Source organism: Hermetia illucens, chromosome 5 (genome assembly GCF_905115235.1).
Source record: "Hermetia illucens chromosome 5, iHerIll2.2.curated.20191125, whole genome shotgun sequence".
In the NCBI taxonomy this organism is placed as follows: domain Eukaryota; kingdom Metazoa; phylum Arthropoda; class Insecta; order Diptera; family Stratiomyidae; genus Hermetia; species Hermetia illucens.
The window spans coordinates 71,636,068-71,658,435 of record NC_051853.1 but is presented as its reverse complement, the minus strand read 5'-3'; the positions used below and the strand labels follow the sequence as shown (position 1 = coordinate 71,658,435).

The following is a 22,368-nucleotide window of genomic DNA, read 5'->3' as shown; positions in this document are numbered from 1 at the left end:
TCATTTGACAAGAAATGGCATCGCAACAATTCGTCAGCCTTTTTCCTCTTCCTAAAAGTGAAAATCAAGGACGCCACCAAACAAAAACAAAGGATGTTATCACGGGACCCTGGACGGTGTGAAAACGGGTTGCACTCAAACTATGAAGGATGTTTCATACCTGCAGAAGTGTGTTAATGCTCAGGGAAACTATTTTGAAAACTTCTAAAGTTTTATATTGATATCTTCAATTAATTTTGTTTTGTGGATTTATTCCCATTGCTTGAAATACCCACCGTTCCTGGTGCCTTCAAGGTGATCAGCAAGAAGGAAAGCGTGAACTAACGATACAAGTTAAGCATATGGGTACTGCTGGCATTGTAGGCGCTACTGCAAACCAGTTTCGTGGGACTACTCTTCGTAAACTAGATGCGATGAACCAATAGATAATCAAACCTTTTTGGTCGATTTACAATATGCACAATTCTTTAGTATATAACAGCCGAATGTTCTTTCAAAACACTTTCCGAAGGAGAATTTTCCATAAATATATCCATCTTTGTAACCAAAGAATGAAGAGCAGACTCACAGGATTTTTCACGCTGGTAAGCATGTTGGTTTTCATTAAGTGGGTGCGACCTAAGTGCGTTGCCGCGAATGTGACACTGAACCAGTCTTCCCAAACCTTTCAGCAAGAATGAAGTCAAGCTGATCTGCCTGAAGTCCTTTGGATTAAAATACTCATCTTTCCCAGGTTTCGGTTTGAAGACTACCATTACCTTTTGCCAAGAGGAAGGTATGTAGCCCAGAGCAAGACATCCTCGAAAAATATCACTTAGAAGTTACTCTAAGTGCTCCATACCCTCCTTTAGCATTGCCGGATTGATGCCATCCATGCCAGGTGCTTTGAAATGTTCAAAGGACAGTATGGCAGGTCTCACCTTTTCATAGGTAACAACCGCTTTCGCAGTGTTCCGGTTCCTCTTGCAGCACTTGCGTGTTGAAGGGGATTCAAGAATCATCTAATCTCCTCCTATCACTTCACTCATTCGTTCTCCCGAGTGGCGTACTTCCAGGAGGGTCTGTACTGATTTCAGTCTGGAGCTCGTGATAGTACTGTCGAGTTTTCTAAGAGAGTCCAACTTGGCCGACTCATTCCTTTTAAGGACTCTGCACAGGCTTGAAGTCTCTCTTTCGCCTTCCAGTTCCTCACAGTGCACTCTAAAGGAGTGATTTTGCATACGCTACCAGATCCCTAAGTTTTTGCGTCGGTAGAGGATACAAATAATCATAGGGTAAATAAGAGAAGGCAGTTATGAGGTTTTTCCTCTCGCCATTAATCTGATATTGTACCATTATCGTAACTAAGTCCTGGGAACAGAACTATCGCAGCGTGGTCGCCTTTAACTTGCCTCTAACCATCTTGACATCAGGACACAAGCTCTCAGTCTTATGGATCTTTCAACGTAGAAGATCCTAGCCCCCTTTACTGATCCAATCCCACAGATTCTGTTAAATCGAACCCACGGCTCTTGCATCAGAAAAATCTAGGGGCAGTCCTGCAGCCTTGTCAGCCTCACTGCCAACAGTTAGGAAGAGGCTTTGGCATGCTGCAGGTTGATTTGACGAATCTTTAAGTTTCGACATAAACTTAGTCTAATGTGTTATGGAAAACAGAAAACAGAGGCGTATCCCACGGTACGCGTGTGACGGGATTTCTCCCACACCGTACCGCCAGAGACTCGATCCCCTCGTCTTGGATTTCTCTGAGAAATCCCGCACTTGGAGATAGCGCAGTTCCCCCCAAATCTCATCTCATTCCGCAGAGAACTCGTCTGTTTTCCACTTAACACCTTGACTGGTTTGCGGTGTCTGGTTTACATATATTCGATCACTCGAACTGGCATCAAGTCAGGTCCGCTCACGTCTCTGGCTTCTCTTTCTTCCGCCTATTCCTTGGAAGGTGTAGGAGAAGTTACTAACAGGTAGGATTCAGTCCGTAATTCCTTCACCAGTGTGAACCCCCATACGAGGGTTCCGCCACTATATGCACTAGCCTCCGCGCGCAGCTCCATTGTGGGAGAGCGCACCGAAGATTCTGTAAGTTGCTCTATATTTTGTGAGTCGAAGACAATCATTGTTCTTCGCTCTCAAAATGGTGATGATGCTCTACAGTTTCCTGATATGACTTAATTTCAAGTTATCTAGGAAAAGTGGAGCCCCTGAGCAAATTCAGACTTTTTTGGTCCATTCCGAATAACAAGTTGAAACCCTCCCCGTTTGTGAATTTCCTGGCATTCATAAACTTTACCCTCCAGTGTCCAAACTCCATGCCCGGATTCTGTTCACCCAGCATGCGGATTATGTCCTCTGCCTTCCTTCAAGGGCCCGATAACCAACGTCAGACATGTTCTATCCTGTGTAGTTTAGTGTCCACAATAGTGAACTTGGGCCGACCGCCAGAACTCAAAGCCGGGATTGCCTACTAGAGGCACTTTAAGGCACTTCAAATGGAGAAGCCCATCGCGAAAACCTTGATAGTTAAATCTTGGCTTCGTTCTAGTCTTCAGCATTTTTTTCCACAGGCATTCTCGGAGGATGGCAAATTGTCCCTCTGACATTTTGCTATCCCTGAAGGAAACTCCCACGGCATTAGTCAGAACTGAGGCTTGAGCTTGCGCATACGTCCTCTTCCTTCCCACCTTCGTGTCCGTATTCCTATGGGAGAGACCAGCTTCATTGAGATCTCTCTCGCTGATTTGATGACCTAATCCTCGCGGGACGCGTGGAAGTAAGCCCTGGTGCGGAGCGTTGGCCGCAACCGTGTATTGGTCTTGCGCTTCTTGTGAGCATTACCAGACAGAAGAGTCTGGTGCGTGCAGTGTGGATCTCACTGGGGTTACCAGTTTATCCATACCTTCCGCCGAAGATTCCGTTTCCTTGCGTCCGATTTCTCTGGACGCGCCTAGTGGTACAGCCATGTCCATGTCCTCATTCCCAAGGTGTTCCATCTTCCTTCGCAGTGCCCTCTTCTGCCACCGGCTTGGCGGATCCATTTCCACATACCGTTAAACCAGTAGCGTGCACGTCAGTAACTTCCCTTTCTTCCGGTCTTCCTGATAAGGGTGAAGGAGAAGGTTCTAACAGGCATAATTCAGCCTGTAGTCCCCTCTTCTTAGTGATCGAAGTTCCCTTTCGCCGAGCCTTCCTCTTCCCTTCGCAGGTAGATTTGCAAGCGTTCCACTGAGCCGGGAAGCACGCCTTCTACAGATTTATCTATAGGAGGGTATGAATGTGGTGGGCATCCAAAGTCCGCGCCTCCGTCACGACATGATGACTCATAGTCGCGGGTGGATTCGAAGACTGTGACTTCTTACCACTTGGAGAGTTTAAATCCTTCGTTTCCATATCCATATTTTGAACACTCTTATTGGAGTAGTAGACTACTACAGGCTCCCCCACCACGTAGGATTTGCATGGAAAGTATTTGCAAAGTAATTGCTAATATAAAAACTAGCTGCGACTAATTTAAATAGCTCCTGTATAGTGAGGAATCCACTATGAAGTCCTGACAGACAAGTTTATTTCCGTTCGACGGCGATCAGAGGCAAGTGCCGCCTTTGCTATATTCAAGTAACTTTTAAACAATGATAGTTTGGAGAGTAGTATTGAACAAAAGTTAAAAGAGGGCTGAAGACGGCTACAGTCTCGTACCAGGACAGAGGTAGCTCATCAGCGCGTAAACCCAAAAAGAGAAGTCCGTGGACCATATAGGGCGGAAGTAAGTTGCTCTTCATTTGCTTCGGTCTAACATCAAGTGGATGCGAACTTAGGACTCCTCAATGCCTAAACAAAAATTGTCTAGCTGCGGCCAAGCTTTGGTCTGAACTGTGAGCGGATTTACGTTAAATATGATTCGCACCCTTGTCGTGTTTTGCGAATTATGAAAGGGAGCATATAACACCTGCGGGTTACTTCGGTCACGCTGCTTCCAGGACGAGACGAGCTGCTTCTGTCCTGGTACGAAACCGTAGCCGTCTTCGTCCCTCTTTTGACTTACATCTAGAGCTATTTATCTTAGCATAGCTTATAATTCGCTAAAGTAATCTAAACTCTTTCTCGAATGCATTACATTTGTTTAGCCAATCCAACCTTCTCTGTAATTTACTTTATTTGTTATGTATTTACGATGTAGACCTTGGCATATTTTTAAAATATTTTGTGTTACTTACATATTTATTTAAAGACTGAAGAGGCGAAAATCTTCACAGAACCAATGGAATTTTAGATTTTTTCCAGGTTTTTATCTCTAAGCTACATATCCGTGTACATACACATGTATTTATGTATGCGTATATCTGCTTTCATCCTTGTGGTAGATACTATGTTCGGATTAGATAGATCCTTCCCAATAATATACGATGTTACTGTGGCGATCGGCGCTGGGCTCCCCATTGAGTGCGCGTAATAAGAAAATAAATGCCGTACCCATGGCGAAGGAGAAACGCAACTCATCCACTTCACCGTGCCGGACGGCAGCGTGGTTTTCCGGGTGTTTCGAAGCTCCGCGGACCCCAATCTTCAGTTCGTGTTCAATGTTTGCTTGGCACGTTTGGTTCCCGTTGCGTCGCCGTTGCACTGTCGATTTCTTGCTAGAAGCCGCGGTCCGTGTCACGCCTTCCGAAAACCGCCGCCGAGGTTGCTCGTAGGTCCGTGCAGCGCCGGTTGAGTGTATTTACTTACAGCGTACGTTGCGTCCGTGGATTTCCATAAAGTTGTGTTTACCTTTCCTGAAAATAGTTTTCAAAGTGCGTACAAGGTCGCATCTGGTGTGATAAGAATAGCGTGTGCAAACAAGTAGCATGAGAAAATAACACCCGCAGAGCCGGGTGGTTACGCGAACTGGAAGTGGATAAGGTGCACCCATGAAGCAGACGAAATTTGCGCTCAGTCGTGAAAAAATGTTCAGTGATGAAGTCACTGCGTAATTGGAATTTCGTGCCGTTGCAAAGCCAATCAAATTTGAATTTGTGTACTCGTGACCCGTACTCGTTCTTGTTCATTTCCGTGGACAATGTGCAACAAGGTGCGCACCCGTACCGCCGTCGGCTCCCTGTGCTCGAGTAACCCTGCCATCATGCTCGCCACCAGCGTGGCCCTGGCATCGGTGGTGTCCCTGTGCTTGGCCGGACCCCAAGGCCACGAGTTATCGCGAAGAAGTAAGTTTTTGGTTTACGTCGATTGCACAGGTTCCTCCTCAACGTCTTCACTGTGACTCCCCCGGGAATACTTCACGGAGCCATCGAACCACTATTTGATGGATAGCCAAAAAACCAACAATGCCCCAACCGCCGTGGAGCGGCGTCCTCCATCGGCTCCACACTTTCCCATGTGCATTAAAAGATCAATAATTTTTGTTATTATAATCTGATGAGCCTCTTGGATGTGGTTTACTTAGAAGCTAGGCAGTGCCATTGGAAGGAACTATTGAAGTGGGCATCTGTTTATCGTTTCAAGAGACTCTAGAAGTCGACGCGGCGATAGGTTCTCGAAATGCAAAACCCTGGCTGGATATTGCGTTGTTTGTAATAAAAATTGATTTTATTGATGCATTAAAAGTTTAGAGGCTGTGATTACTGTGTATTTAGCAGTGGAATTCCAACAATTTATTTTCTGCTGAAGATTTTTCGAAATCGTTAATTATAGCGAGGTCAGACTGGTCGGAGATTAACACAGGAACAGATCGAAGATTGAATGATGAAAATTACACAGTCTCCCATGTAAGAAGATAGCCTACCAAAAATGTAAGAACAAAAGAGTTCCGAAGCGCTTTCCAATGGGATGGATCCGAAGCTAAATTGGAGATTGAACATAGATCTGAGGGTTAAGAAGGCTGTATAGACGTCTATGCCTGCAAGCCACCTTTGCAAGGCCTCCTGGCCGGGGATTGTTCTCTGAATGTACACAGTCGTGGTACGTCTCATCCTAACGTATGGTTCTATTGTGCGGTGGCAGGTTCAAGGATTCAAAGAATCGCATGTGCAGGTACTACCGGGGCTTGCAGTCCTGCCCGGCAGATACTCTCAACGTACACCTCCTCCCCTAGACCTCTACACTAAAAACACTGCTGTCAGACAACGTGACCTCGGATGCTGGACAGCGAAACTCTACGACTATAGTAACATCCTAAACAAAGGAACTCTGGGCATCCCCCATGGACTACGCCACACGCAAGTCGCGCTTTACGAGAAACTTGGCGACGAGTTGCAAGGCTATGACAGTATTCTTCACCGATGGATCAAAGATAGTCTATAGAGTCGGTGCTACAGACTGCCAGAATTTCTAATATGTAGTACTGGCGATACTAGAAGCCTGTCGTTGCCTAGGGCATGATCTGAGCCCCCAGCGTAACAAAGCCATTTTGACCGATAGGCAAGCGGCTATTAAGGCCTTGTACTCAATGGAGATATCTTCTAGGCTGGTGGGCTAGTGCAGAAACGCGCTGAACTGTTTGAGTGCAACGCTCAATGTCACTCTCCTCTGGGTGCCCGGTCATAGGAACAGGGAGGGGATTGAGCTTGGCAATCCATCGGTGGAGTTTGTGTCCTGCTGGCAACTGTTAAGTGCGGATCTGCTTGCACTACTTGTAACGCAGATGGCGAAGCCTCACCACTTGCGCCAAATCAAGTAGGATTTGGCCCGTCTAGAACAAGATCCGATCGCGAGAGCTCTTACGCCAGATCCGAGCAAATGCATACAAGAAATATTATGGCGGTCTGCCCTTGGCACTGGCCTATAGCTGACCATGTCGCGTACCCTACAATTCACATTGCCGAAGAGGCAGAAACTCTTAAACCCATCCTTTGCGACTGTCCAGCTCTAATTAGAACCAGGCTACGGACACTAGGTCAACCATCCTTTGGGAGCCTTAGAGAGATCTCTAGTTCCAGGGTGGGAGAGCTACTTTCCTTCGTGAGGGCTGCGGGCCAGCTGTGAAGATCTGAGCCGACTCTACCCCCTTGCTCTTGCGAGAACAGCCATGATCCTAGGAGTTTGTGGCATCAAAGCGGTGCACCACAGCCCTAATTCGAATCCTTAGAGCGATCCCTGTTATCTACCCATCTACCTTCATTATAATCACTCTTAATACTATGCAAGTGACAAGGCTACAGCGGTGCGAGGGGTGTGTGAACCGGGCATCCCACTGTGCGTTGTCAAACAACATATTTGATGTGCTGTATTGAGGTAAAGTGTCGAACGAAGTTAAAATCCGAAGTAAGGTTTACCAATGTTATATTTTGTCAGCGATACTCTTCCTTGTTTTAATCGGTGACGTTCATTCTGCCTTCGCTGGCCTGAAGGTGTTCAATAGAACTCTTCAGACGTGAAGTGAGTGAAGAATGCCAAAATGCCCCTTAACCCCGTTTTGTGCAGTAGGTTTACCGGCTTGATAATTTGTATAAAAATCACATGGTGTTACATCCATTGTCGAGAAGAACGCATTGAATGATAATAAGCTTGTAAGACAGCGGTCAGGCTAGGTGATGATTTGACCTCATCCGGCCCCATCCGTTCCAGAAAAGTTGTGAATCCCATACGACTACATACAAGTTGATAAATATTTCAATGGCCATGAAAACTGGTGTCAGAGAGATTGACCGCCTACCCGAAACCTAAACCTGAAAATTATTTTGAGGGATATACAAAGGATTTTCCAATACGGCCGGGTCCATGTTGGATTATTAAATTGCTGTAGATGAAATGTCGAAATAGGTGGTAAAATTGCAACTAACTATAAGGAATATTATTTTTATTATCGAAAAGATGCTTCTTCTAATGAGATGCAAGAGCAGATATGTCAGTTTTACAGTGGCCCGACTTTGTATTATAAATTCATGGAAGGCGATTTTGATAACTGATACATTACTAAATTGTTTTTACCTTGAAAATAGATCCAAGCCTTTAAAAAGGTTGAAGTCAAACTTTACCAGCAAGCGCAGCTCGTTATTGTCGATCGATGATCCTAGTTGTCCACGTAGTTCATTCTTAAGAGTCATGAGGTCTGACTGAAATTTTTGGTTCGTTCATTTACCATTTCTGCACCAAATTCTCTGCAAATGCTTCTGGTTACCTCCTCCGCGTTGTGACCAAGTTTAAAGGGACGTGACGGATCTGGAGGACGGATCAACTGCTTCATTTTTTAAGAAAAAAAGTAGATATCTTGTTGAAACTTTGCATATATGTATGTTATTGGAATCTTAAAGTATTTTTAAAAGTAATTTTTGGAAATTTCCAGATTATTTTTTGTCTGCTATAGATTTTTAAATAAAACTTTGACAACAGCGTGAAGATTTTGGTTTACTGGACCGTATAAAAACGGATTTTAAGTAGTATGAAACTCTCCGAAGAGTAAATCAAAGATTTTCAAAAATGTTCGCCATATCAATATCTGTTTAAGTAAAGTTAATAATAGCATATTACTATAATTTTTAGTAATTGGCTGCAAACCCCCCTTAAGTTCATCCTAGCACCACTAATAGAGAACATGATCTTACCAAGTTTGGTGGAAATCGCACTATTACTAACAAAGTTATAGTACGTCAAAGTTGTTGCTTTGCAAATTCAACGCTATGAATGTCAATATCACCCGAAAGTGGATACTTTCACATAACATATGCATATATTAGGCGCTACGTACTAAGAAATACACAAAACCTTTCGTAACTGAAGCGTCCAGCTTCGGGTTTCCCGACTTGTTAATAAAATATAATAAAGCATCATTCTTTGTGATTGTTTATGATCTGCTTTATCTCAAAGCCGGGACGGTAAAAATGGCTTGGCCTCGATTCCATCGAAACCCGCAGTTTAACGTCACTCTTGAACGACATATCATGCAAGGCGCAAGTGATCGGAAGAGATGGAAATCTAATGGCGGCAAGTTGAGAATATAAGGACGTGGAAGTAGCACTTCTCAACGGAGTGTTTGAATTACTTCCTTGGTCATTTTATGGGTGGGAGAACGGGCATTAACGTGTTGCAGGACGACCTTATGGCTCTCATGCAGGTTTTTTTGTTAGATGACTTCGTTTAATGATCGCATTTGTTTTGCATTCTCTGTTTGGTTCCGATCGAGCAGCTCGTAGTGCCTTCCCAGCCACACGCAGACAACATCTGCATTCAATTGAATTTAACGGTGCGTCTGGACCTGGCATCGTCCTTCAGGTCGGAATTTTAGAACTATGTACACCAATTTCGAGAAGTTTTTAGACATATCGGCCACTCTGCACATGGGACAAATCTCTTGAATCGTTTCCGTGGCCTTCGCATCTCGATTAAAGGCAAAACGAAGATGCTGTCAAAAATGCTAATTTTTGTCGATTTAACACTCACAGAAACCAATTCGAAAGGGCCAGTTATGCTGTCCCGTAGAGTGACAAAATCGCTTTAACTTTGATCTATCGAATAACCCAGCACATTTTCCGTATATACACCGCCAGCTCCCAATCATGTTCAAGGTGCAATATCCTGTCCGGTGATCGACGATCTTAAAGAAAACCTCTTTATATATTTAGTATAGTATTGCCTTTTCTTTCTTGAAAACAATTGAGCCTTTCGTGGTGTTATTTCAATTAAATCTAGCAAAGTTCACTTCAAATGGTAGCAAAAAGTGTGGACTGAAAAATATTTAAGATCTACATTCTTTCTCCTTTGAAAAAATCATTGCTTTTTATTTTTCTCTTTCTTTCGAAATCAATATATCTTTGGAATCTTTAGATTCAATTTTCAAAACATTAATTGCTTTAAATATCAACATTTTTATTTTCGCTTGTAAAATTTGAATCACTGCACGCACGTTCTAGCTTTCAGCTGGAACACGCTTATCTAAACATACATAATTTACTGAAATAGGCCTCAGTTCGTGCCGATATTTTAAATTCATTGGAATAGGATGTAACACGGTACCCAACATTTTCAATTGTCACGAACATAGCTATTTGCATCGAAATTTTAAAACTCCACTAACGGCACGTACACTGCGTTCAGTAGTATACGGACTTCTTTCCATTAGTTCGATTTCAAGTAGCATATCATGTTTGGTACTACCTGCATATGTGGATTAACACGTTTTTCATGTCTTTCAAACCATCATGTCCGAAATTTCCCAAAAGCATTATTTTTAGTTTCAAGACAAAGAGGCTTGTTCCTAAGGATAGGTTGAAAATGCACTATCTGACACTATTGACGTAAGTCGTAAATATCTGGAACATAACGACCTTCACTTTTTGGTAAAATTTATATGGCGATAAATATCAACTATCACTCTATATAATAGTAAATAAATATGATACTCAGATAATATACACATATGTATATGGAAGCGTATATTGACTCCCAACATTTAAATAGAGAATTCCAAAAGGGTATAAGATTCATTCGTCTCTTGACACCAAATACGATTTGAAATTTAGATACTCAAATGCCAATGCCATTCGCATTGCATGACAAGAACTGGTCACTATCTGATCAAATCACTATCAATGGATTGTATAGAAACTAAGTCGTTTAAACATATGAATAGTTCTTCGAATTAATCATCAAGAATTTGAATAGGAATGCCAGTTCTCAGAGATAGTCAAAATACCTGTTTTCATTATCCCAAAACACTAAATTTATCCTGAACCTAAAATGTAGTTTGCGCAACAAATTAGAACTGCTTAAAAACCATCTACGCAGCGCGAATTATTCTGTTTCCACACTTTTGCATTGAACAATTGAATTCAACCCATCACAAAACTTACGTAACTAACATGCATTAGCTGACGTTAATAACAGATACTTCCAAGCTTGATCTTGCTTTGAAGTGGTACAAATTAGATATAATTAACATATTCGGATTTCTAGGTTTTTTGTGCTTATTGCCGGTGTATCCGGTATTTAAGTTTTTTGAAATTTCGTGGACGAGCTTTGCTACTACATTGCAATGCGCTGGTTGTTTTAAATTGTTTCAAATTATGAGGGATTGGTGCTGTTTTCATTTGTCTAGTCGAGGAAAATACATTTCAAATTATTGCAGTAATCATAACCTTGATAGTATGGAAGTGTAATTTATATTTGTTTCCTGTTGTGTAGAAAATTGTACGAAAATAGGAAAACCATTAATGAAAAATGGATTTCGGGATTACATAAATTGGGTCAATGGAAACTAAACATTCGTCAAGCTTAGATTTTAACTAAAATTAGGTTGTGGTTTGAAAACAATGGTTGCATAGATGAATAGTGCTAGATGCTGCATAACAAGGGGAAACAATGTGAAAATATTTCACACAATCCCGCCAGTCCCAGGAAGCACACCACCTCTACCGTTTGCTGCTGAATCACTATTCTCACCTATTTCCAGCAATACAAAAGACTGTGCTGTGAAACAAATTGAAATTAGCCATGCCTTCTCTAAAATGAACTTTTACCAGGGCGCTACAATAATTACGTTTTCCTAATTTTATTTCAAATGAAATTCATTTTCTTTTTCAATACTCTGTATCGATCGTTCTCAGTCACACATGCAATGGGAGATTAATCTAGAATTCAATTAGATCTAATTACAGAGATAAAAAACTTTAAACGAACTTAAAGGGGAGCTTATCAATCGTTGATCTTTTACAATTTGCTGTTTTATTGGAGGTCTTTAGTGCTAAGGAGCCATTGTATACACTTTAGTTAGAACACATTGTGGAAGATGAGACCGCTTGTTCAAGTCTAGTGCACTCATAAGTCCTCCCTATTCAATTTAGCACTTAAATAGTACTTATGGCTAGACTGAAACTGAATGGAGGATTGATTTGAAAATATGCTCCACATTTTTATTAGTTTTCTATTTGAAACATATGCACATGTAAGCATCGTTTAGTCTTTTCAGTTATTATCTTCCTTGGTAGGGTTTCATAGAAGATACACAATCCCACTAAATTAGTTTTAATAATATATTTATCTAGGGAACTAGATAATGGTAATACTGGCATTTAGGGCCTTGCGGGAGGGTTGCATGATGTTTTTCATGTTTATTACAAGAAAAAATTGACCTAGGATACTTGTAGTTACTTCCTTTTGGATTATAGACACCACTTGATTCATTAACACATCTCAACTTTTTTTCAATTAATAAGTTCTTAAAGTTAATAAATAACGTATACAACCCCAGGCCATTACTGAGGGTTATTAGTGTTTTTCTTTCTTTGCTGTTTTTCAAATAAATTTAATTGAAAAAGCTGTTTTAGAAGAAACTAGGCTGAGCAAAAACAGAAGTTTTCAAATAGTTCTTTGTGCAGAAACCAGATCAAAGGGGCCAACTCTAATCAGTCTCTTAAATTTTCAGTACGGCAAAATTCTCTTAGCCGTTGCGCTGGGGTGACTCTTCAACCTGGCTAAGTGTTCACTACGGAACACTCAATTTCTCCGAGTATTGTTCTAGTCACCAAATGGGGGTCAATGTTATAAAAATTCCAGAAAGTACCAGAGCTATATGTCAGAATTTTGCACTGAAACCGCAGAAGTATATTAACTTTGGATGGTTTGGAAGAGCCCTGTAGTTGGACCTTATATGTCCCCATAGGCTCAAGCACCGATTTTCATCTAGATCAACAACTTCAGAGAAAGTGATGCTTTTTTGTGAAGCATTCACAAACATTTTTTGAACTTGATTTTGAGTTCTTGGTTCTTCGCTTCTATGTTCCACTTTCACGTAAGCTTTATATCCAGGTGTATTTTCAGTTATTTAACGTCATTTGCTAGGAGCATAACGATGTTGTTGACTTTTACTTTAAGACAATTTTTTTTTGGCGCAAACTTTAACTGGTTTGCTTTCATTTCTACATATGGAGCCAGTTTTCTACTTCTCTTAGTTGGCATTCCAGTTGTATAGAAAACACTTTTGATACAGTATATGAAAGCACACATTCATCTAAGGAACTCTTGCTCTGATCTTATGCTCCTCACCGAGAGCATATTCGCATTTCACCTGGAACTGCTTTTCATTAAAGACGACATTAGTAGTTTTTTGGAAACAGATTTTCATTACACCCGCGAACTGCCGAACTAGAAACAGTGTTGTATAGCATCTCCTTCCTTCAAGAGCATCGCTTAAGGAGGATTTTTTACAGTCGGACTTTTCTTGTATTTATATATTTATTTATTACTACTTATTTAATAGATTCCGGATGGTCCGGATAGCTGAATGGTTAGAACATAAGGCTGTCATGCGGGAGAATCTCACACACTGAATGAGTACCTGAGTCAAATCAGCGGGACGGGGTGAGCGCAATGCTGACCGTATTGTCTCCTACAGGTCTTGAATGAAGTGTTCTAACACACTTCAAGACCCTAATCCAATTGAATTGTTGCATCAAGATTATTATTATTATTAATTTGATAGAATACAGTTTTAAGAACCACCCACGGTTCGGTAAAAAATCAGAAAAAGTCTGATCAACTCTCAAACAAGTCGGGAAATCGGAAGCTCAACGCTTCAAGTATGAAAGGTTCTATTATTGCTTAGTTAAGCACTTTTGGGTGGGCATTCGTCCCATTTGTACCTATTTTACTGATTGATGACACCGACTTCAAAAGTCTTAGAATGCACGAAATTTGCACAAAAGTAACAACTTTGATCTATTATAACTTTGTTTGTAGTAGTACGATTTCCATCAAAATTGGCAGTATCATGCTCTATAGCATAGCCGATATTACTGCAATAATAATTCTAGGATAAACTTAAGGGGGGCTCCCAGTCAAATTTTAAAATATACTTGTAATTAATATGGTAACATATCATTATTAACTTTATTTGAACAGGTATTGGTATGGAGAGTATTTTGAGGTCTAGGTACCATGTGATTTTTTTCAAATAGTTTGGTTGGGTAGTTTCTGGGAACGGGTCATTGAAGTAACTGACTCTTTTCGGGCCCCCGCATTCCTCCCCTTTGTAACCAATTTCAAAACTAATATCGGCTTCATAAAGTTCTAATCGAGACCTTTCATTCTTTAGGCGACTATACTCGGGGAAAAAAGTTGTACACCCTTCTTTTAAGTGCATGCCCACACCCTTAATCTCATCGCGGAACTATGTTACCCTTTTGCAATGGGATTCGCAGGTCCCACCTTTCTACCAACTTTAAAAAAAGTCAACATTAACATCGAATATAACCCTACGTATAACAACCGGATACTTTTTTATTTTGATTTCATGCTTTATCGTTAAATTCAAAGAAAGAAGAACCGCAAATCAATATGTTATTTCATTTCCGAGAAATCACAATTCTAAAAACACTACTAATTTTGCTTGGCATTGATTGGAGCTTTAGAAAGTTTAAGTGGAGTTTGGGGCCCGGTTGAACTAAATACTTCCTTCAGGTGAGCTGCGAATGCTCTGGCTTCATTACTTTTGGTTCAAGTTGCTGTAACAGTGCCGGTGTGTCTCTGATCATTGGTCATACTCCGATCCTATGTACGCGCCAATTCAAGAAAATTTGTGTTTTCGTTTATAATAATAGTAATCGTTGGCGCAACAATCCATATTGAATCAGGGCGTTGAAGTGTGTTAGAGTACTTCATTCAAGACCGGAACAGTTTTTGAGAAATCGTTACATTTTACTACCTAATTAGAAAATTTGGGCGTACAAATTTAATAATTGATTTAAAATTACTAATAATTACAAACATATATATGTATATATAATTAATAATTTGTAGGGTATCCTCGGTTCTTAATAAATTGTTGTAGACAGTTAGGCATGTTGTCACCTGTCACCTTCTCCCACTCTTCTCTGAGAATATTTCTCAACTTATATATTGTGGTTGACGAATCCTTCTTTCGAGTGAGTCTCATAAATGGTCAATGGGATTAAGGTCTGGAGATTGTGGAGATGATACCGTAACTAGAGCCTCACAACTTGGGCTGTATGCTTGTGATCGCGGAGATGTCTAGCACTTCGTTCCAAATTACTCCTTAAAATATTAAGGTAAGCTGGTTTATACATTGTTGACTCAATAAACTCAAAGTTACCCGTTAACGAACGTATACCCTCAAACCATTACTCCGCCAGAACCGTCTTACACTGTAGGTAATAAATTTTCTTTTTGGAATGCAGTCCCTGATTTCCTTCATACTAATTTTCGTCCTTTTATTCCAAAAATGCAAAATTTGCTTTCGTCTGAAAGCAAAACATTTTTCCAAAACGATTTGGGATCATTTACGTACTGTTTAGCAAAGGCAAGGAGCTTTTTTTCGATTAATCGGCAAAATGAAAGGTTTTCTACAACACAAACTTTCTAATCACGTGCATAAATAAAACCCAATTAATGACAGATGCAGGACAATTTTAAGATAGTGCTTTTGAGAAAATCAGTGTGCCAAGTGATTGATACTTATATAAATACTTAACCGATGGTTGAAACAAATTCTGGAAAATTTTTGATTCGTTTCGCTTTTTTAATATTAAAAACTAAATGAGAGGAGGTGTACGCAGTGTTTTTGTATGTAGATATATGTGTATATTCGCCTTTCTGTGGATTTGTTCGTCAATCTATTTTGTGGGCTGGTCTAATTGACGTGGTATTCCAAAGTCGATGAAATCTGGTGTTTTGTTTGAGTCCGTCGGCCAGTAAATTGACTAACCCGCTGATGTGAGGTCAAGTTTGCTGCCTAAGATTGCCTCACTCAATTTTTTGCTTTTAAGACAAATTAACTTTGAGCTCTAGTGAGTTCGTTTCGTATTGAAATCTCTCGTAGCGATAAATTTGATCCCCAAGGTTTTAAAGAACTGTTCTTGTATGATCTTATGTCTTGGGAGACAATAGTTTGCTGATATATTGGATTCACCTGACATCTACAGGCATACAAAATTCCTTCAATGGGGTCCATATTTGTCATTTCCAGTAAGTAGTCTGCAGCTTGGCGTTTAATGAAAATCTATGAGCCGTTATTTTTTCCGCGAAGTGATATAAGGATAGATATTAGAAATAGATAAATGTCATATGTTCTTGAGAAGAGCATAATTTCAGCTTAACAGGGGTTTGGGTTACTCGCATTCCAGTTCCAATTTCGATTGTATTTATATTAGTTTTTACTGCAAACTATCCGGGCCCAAGAACAGAAGGAGGGAATAGCGCATGCTCTTCACCCCGGCCCCGTTTTCCTCTTTATGACCCTGCAATTAACCATCAGTCGAATAAGTTTCTTTCAATGTACTATCATATGTCTAGATGGGTTAGTGGTTAGTGCACTAGGTCGTCGAGGCAGAAGGTTGCGGTAGAGGGATTTGTATTCTATTTTAATCCCGGACATCAGTCGACTCGACTGAATGAGTACCTGAATCCTGGACAAGCGTAGTGCTGACTACATTGTCGTTACGGTATAGAAATGAAGTGATATGTGACTGCTGAGCGATGAAAAATATTTCGAAAATCAAGATTTTAGATGATGAAGTTAGAATAATTTGATCGCTGCGGCATTATTCATTGAGTGGCTCAAAACAGAACTTTGCACAACTGTCGAGGAATATCCGTAAGAATGCTCATTGACCAAGGTGTAATTGCTACCTTTAAATCCCTATGGAAATAGTGGAACATTTGGACTATGTTATCTTGGGAAAATTGGGGATTATTTGCGCCTTGGCAAAAAAAGGTGGCAGAAAGTTTGAGCAGGATAGGTTGAATCTGACACCGATTCAGTAAAAAGTAATAATGAAATTCTTTAGACGACTAAGAAATGTGTTTGAAGCTATCACCCCTCGCGAGGAACATGTCTCTAAGAAGAGATAATTGAGAACTACTGCAGAGGGTTTTCTCCCAAAAACTAAGATTTTGAAACACATTGAAAAGGCTTTGGAGTACATATACTTAACTATAGTAATATTTTGTAAACAACATTCAATAATTCTATAGATAAGTACGTGCAAATTTCTATATATGTATATATGAATATTTACTTGAAAGCGATAGTCTACTGAGCCAAGGTATTTCAATACATCCGAATAATATCAAATGGAGGGAAATCATTTCTGCATTTCTAATATCAAAGAAGAGAGTGAAGATTTACTAATCTGAAAGTAAACATTTTTTTTATCCTTCATTTCTTCAGAATCCTTAAAAAGAAATTCGACAGCTCATACAAAGTGATTACTAAGTGTCATCTATTTTTTAGTTAACTCTCATTGTACTATCAACCTTCCAGCAATATGGAATATGCTCACTCGTCAGGTCTCACCATCATTTGCCATATTTTTTTCTGTTTTCTTTCTTCTGGTTCAAATCCCGGCTCGTTTTATTTGTTCGTTACTATAGGCTTATGACTGCCGGAGGACTCAGAAAAACTAGGTGGGCGTTCTTTAAGTGTAAAAAATTAAGCAAATTCATACGTATGTATTACTTTCTAAGAGAGTTAGTTTGCACGGATGGAAAATGGGAGGCTTTTAGATGTTAACTACATCCCTTGCTACACACCTAGTTGTAGGGTTCAACAAATGTCTTAAGGATATAAATAGTATCCATTTTATCTTTTTATATAAGATAGCTGTAGAATCTCTCTTAGAACCCGAAAAGCATGACTTTCATTCGATTTTATTTCAGATCTACTTGTGCCATAAATTCTATCGGCAGATTAGTTGAGTTGTTAGGATCCCATTATTTGAGAAAAGAATACATAAGGCAAAATATATACAGATATGTATAAGCCTTCAAGAATGTAGTTCACTTAAGTCTGTTTTTATTTCTACACGATATTCCTTTCGCTTGTTATTTTTATTTTTTCAAAGATAGCATGACAGGCTGACATCTCATAAGCTACTTACCTAAGACAAAAATCAACATCTAGAACGAAATTAGTGATGTTTCCTTCCCATTTTCCACTGATTTTCACAAATTTTTATAGTATGGGTATAGAAATTGATAAACCTGAAAGTTCGATTGGCATAAAATTATGTTTCAACATTTATTTCAGGTTTCTTTCCTGATATTAACAAATTTCCAAAATATATGACGATAAATTTTGTTTGAGTTGAAATCAAGCGCCCAATTCCCCGTTAACAACACATATCAAGAAAACATCAAAAAGAAAATACAAATTTTTCCTGAAATTGTCGAATAAGAATTTTTGTTTTCCATATACTAATGTTTCCAGGACAAGGAATAGGACAACTGGTCTCGCAATATCGGTATATGGGAAATAAAGATTCTTATTCGGCAATTTCAGGAAACTAAATTTATCCTTTCTTTTTGTTTTTTTTTTCTTATTAAAAACAAGCCGGAAAAACGACATACATAACAGTAAAATTAAATACATATAAAAATGTGTATGATTTTCTTTTACAATTAGTCATAAAATCTGTTGGTATGCTAGCTCGCTTCCTTTATAGCTAAACAATCCTTTTAAAATTATCGGAATATATCAAGTTATCAACCAAACAAATTCTAGGAAAAATTTGTCGAAATAAAAGATTACTTTCTTCTTTTCTTTAACCTTTATTCCGTTTCATAGTAGGGTTGTATTATCTGGGTCCAATTCGATATTTCTATCGGTGGGGTAAAAGCCGGCTCTTGGGATATCCTTTTGGAAAGGGCTCGAAAACTTGTCGAAGGGCGAGCATACACTCGAGTTTATACTGTTGAAATTTCGGTAGTAAAATAATAGATTGCTAACCCATAAATTTCTTTCTATTTTAATTGCCTTTTACGGGGATATCCTTTGTCTGGACTAATCGAATGTTCAATATACTTTGAGGACTGGATGTTGTATGGAAGCACTGTGTTGTTTTTCTTACAACTTTCAGAGATCGCGACTACATTGAAGCCTACGTGAAATTATGTAAGTCACTTCGTGGATAGTTTCCAAATTCTTCGTGCTTTAATTAAAAATTGATTTTGAGTTCAAATCTAACATAAAGAAAAAGTTAAAAAAGAACTACAAATCATTACATTAACACTCTTGGAACTTAATTGCAGGAGAAAATTAGAAGGTCCAATGTTTTTTAGGTTTATTGTCCATTGTAAAATATATTAAGAGAAGGTACATCGATTAGGATAATAAATAGAACGGCTACTTATAACACGTAAGGGCTGTATTGTTTTTTTGCATGAACTACTTTGTGTCATAAGTCGATGGCAGATATGCTTAATTTTTCGGACTAGTGTGAGGTCTTAGAGACATATTTAATTTTGCTTTTGGGGTTTAGTTCTGCTTTCACCGATTTGGGCCTGGCGACCTTCGTCCTCAATATAATTGACATTCATGTCGTGCTTGTGAATGTATATAAGGGAACGAACAATATTTGGCAACCACTTTCGCTCGTAGGTCTGGGGTGAGACACCGTCTAAGTCCTTGCAATGGTCGAAATCTAGTCCTCATATATATACTCATACATTTGCCAAGAGTCCATATTGTCGCTTCTGGAATTCCCCAGAACGAAAAGTTTTACAGTGTGTTTTTGGTTAGGCACAGTCATGAGTCAAGCGAGGTATCGCGGAATTTTAAAGTTCTCATTCATCATCATCAACGGCGCAACAACCGGTATCCGGTCTAGGCCTGCCTTAATAAAGAACTCCAGACATCCCGGTATTGCGCCGAGGTCCACAAATTCGATATCCCCAAAAGCTGTCTGGCGTCCTGGCCTACGCCATCGCTCCATCGTAGGCAGGGTCTGCCTCGTCTTCTTTTTCTACCATAGATATTGCCCTTATAGACTTTCCGGGTGGGATCATCCTCATCCATACGGATTAAGTGACCCGCCCACCGTAACCTATTGAGCCGGATTTTATCCACAACCGGACGGATAGTATCGCTCATAGATTTCGTCCATCCTCATATAGGGGGCCAAAAATTATTCGTAGGATTATTCTCTCTAAGGCGGCCAAGAGTTCGCAGTTCTTACTGTAGCAACTTTATTAACGACACTTTCTGTTTAAAACTAGCTAAATGAAGTACTCAAATTATAATTTTTCTACAACATATAGCTTCTACAATGGCTCAATAACAGCTTGTCGTTTCTTATATTCTTATGTAGAATCTGGCCCTTTTAAACTGAATGCTGCTTATAATTCAGATTATTACTGTGAGCCCCGCTGTTATTTATAGTTGCTACTGATACGGCTACTCGACATAAGTTTCGGCTTTGTTTGATTTGTGAAAATATTGGGACTGACCACTTTAAAGACAACGAGAGCATTCCATTCTGATTCGTAAGGGAGGTGACATCTTAGAGAAACACGTCTGCTGCGGCACCGCTAGAGCAGCGCATATGGGACATTTACCCATTAAAAGCCACCATGTGACTCTGTCCCCAGGGGACCACCATTTAATTATTATTTCTTCAGTTAGATTTGCTACTAGGCTTTCATGATTCCTTGCTCTTGTCTCTCTCAGCAGCGAGAAAACACAAAGACGAACACAAACAACAAAGATCAAGGAGGATTCGAACTCGGGAACTCGGAGATCGAGAGGCCAACGCTCAGCCAACTGACCCATGGTAGTACCACCGTTGCAACATCAGATCTTATATCTGCCCTTCTTCCATTTGGAGATAATGATCGTTTCCGATCGTATCCTCTCCTTTCATCAGGTCGTTCTCCTTTTATGGTCCACTCCTTTTTACAAGCGTTGCTTATGGCGAATAACTTCATCCCTTGCCAAGCGTCAACTGCCTCGTTTGGTTCATTTTCCCACTTACTTTTGCACTCCTTTCGTCCTGAATTTCCCCCCCGGTCAGATTGATATTTCCCATCCTTGGTGATTTTCCAGAGCTGCCATGTTTTATCACCAAACCAGATAAAAGTTGCTCATTCTTCATTATTTCGCGCTACATCGCCCAAAATGTTAGGTGCTGGAATTTTGTTCTTCCAGTGTCCTTCAACTATCCTTTTGCTACCTAGAGGAAAAGTGAATACCTTGAATCGTAGAGGGTTTTGCTCGTAAAGGCGAAGATCTACGGAGCATTGAGCTCTTCTAAATTTACTTGCCGCTAATGCCGATTATATTCTCTCTTGCTCGCTTGGCATAATACGCAGCGAGAACCGAACCACTCTATTGAAGGTGATACTTTCTCAATGTCATTGGAGTAAATGGATCCCGAAAGTACGTATAAAAAAATGACTGCACTGATTTAACCTATTATAACGTATAGCAATCTCCATGATTCAATTTTGGTACTTCCATTGTATATCAATTTACACAATTGCATTTTATATTTTTTTCATTTTCTTTCTCATGGAAGCCAAATCTGCGAACTGCTATCAATTCATCTAAGTCATATCTGCTGCTGGTAGAATATTTTTTAAATAATTTCAATAAGAATTTCTTCCATCCAAGAAAACTGAATCCATAAAAGTTCATGTGCAAGTATGAAATACGCTTCGATGGAATTAAGAGATTAAAATCACTTCATTGCATTTCGCAGAAAAAGATATAATTGCGGATTATGTACACAATCCGAAATATAAAGCAGAAGAAGAGATGAATTTGCAAAGTACCGATTTTTTAAGGCAGTTGCAAAAATAAGAAAAATGTAGCCATCATTATATTTCTTCGTTGAATATCGCACATTGTTAGTTGGAAAGATTTAATATCTGATTAGTGGCTACCTTCTGTGGCTGAAATGCGTAGGTTTGCCTTGTATGAATTTCATTAGCAATTCGTCGCTTCATTGCTTCATAATTACATTAACAGTTACTAGATTAATAGGCCACGGATCACCTGATAGGCATGGTATGTGTTTGATGTGATGCGTCACGTATTTTAATTTGCGTTACAATCGCCACTTTCAAAGGTAACGTGAATGGCACTAAACTTCCTCTAGGCTTAATAAACATTTTCTCCGATGTCAGTGAAAATGTTTGTTTGGTTAGTAAGTATAAAAACAATGGCTTTAAATCTCCACTGAACTGAATCAAAGTTGAGTTTATTAATTTTAGCTGTATACATACGTTTACAAGATTTTACGGAGACTAATGTCTTGAACAAATTTCGGATTTAGGATATTCATACAAATGTACAGTAAAATCCGGATAATTCATATCGTCAAGGGACTGGTGGTTTTGTATAAATTATCGGGAATAGAACATAAAGAAAATTAACTTTGGGCACCGGCAAATTTGTACGATTTAGCCGGAAATATAAAGCACACCAGTTGGAAGTACAGCCAAGATTGTCGTACTCTAACAAACAAGAAACTTCGATAAAACAATTTTTTATAAAGAACTCAACTCAAGGACTGGGAGAAACTATTGAACATGGGCTTAAATACTCCAGCAACCACGTCTGGTGAAGGGACATATCGTAATCGATATTAAGACCGGCATTCAATTTGAAAACAGTGATTTTCTTAAGCCTTTCTTCCGTTCATACAATTA

General features: G+C 39.6%; 1 protein-coding gene across 1 annotated transcript in view; it reads left to right on the top strand.

Moving 5' to 3' along the window:
* Nucleotides 1-4,508: 4,508 nt before the first annotated feature.
* Nucleotides 4,509-22,368, top strand: part of LOC119656579 (prion-like-(Q/N-rich) domain-bearing protein 25) — a 43,480-nt gene continuing 25,620 nt past the window's right edge. Inside the window, exon 1 of the mRNA XM_038062969.1 lies at nt 4,509-5,198. Coding sequence (XP_037918897.1) covers nt 5,054-5,198 — 145 coding nt within the window. The 5' untranslated portion in view covers nt 4,509-5,053. The remainder of the gene's footprint in view (nt 5,199-22,368) is intronic.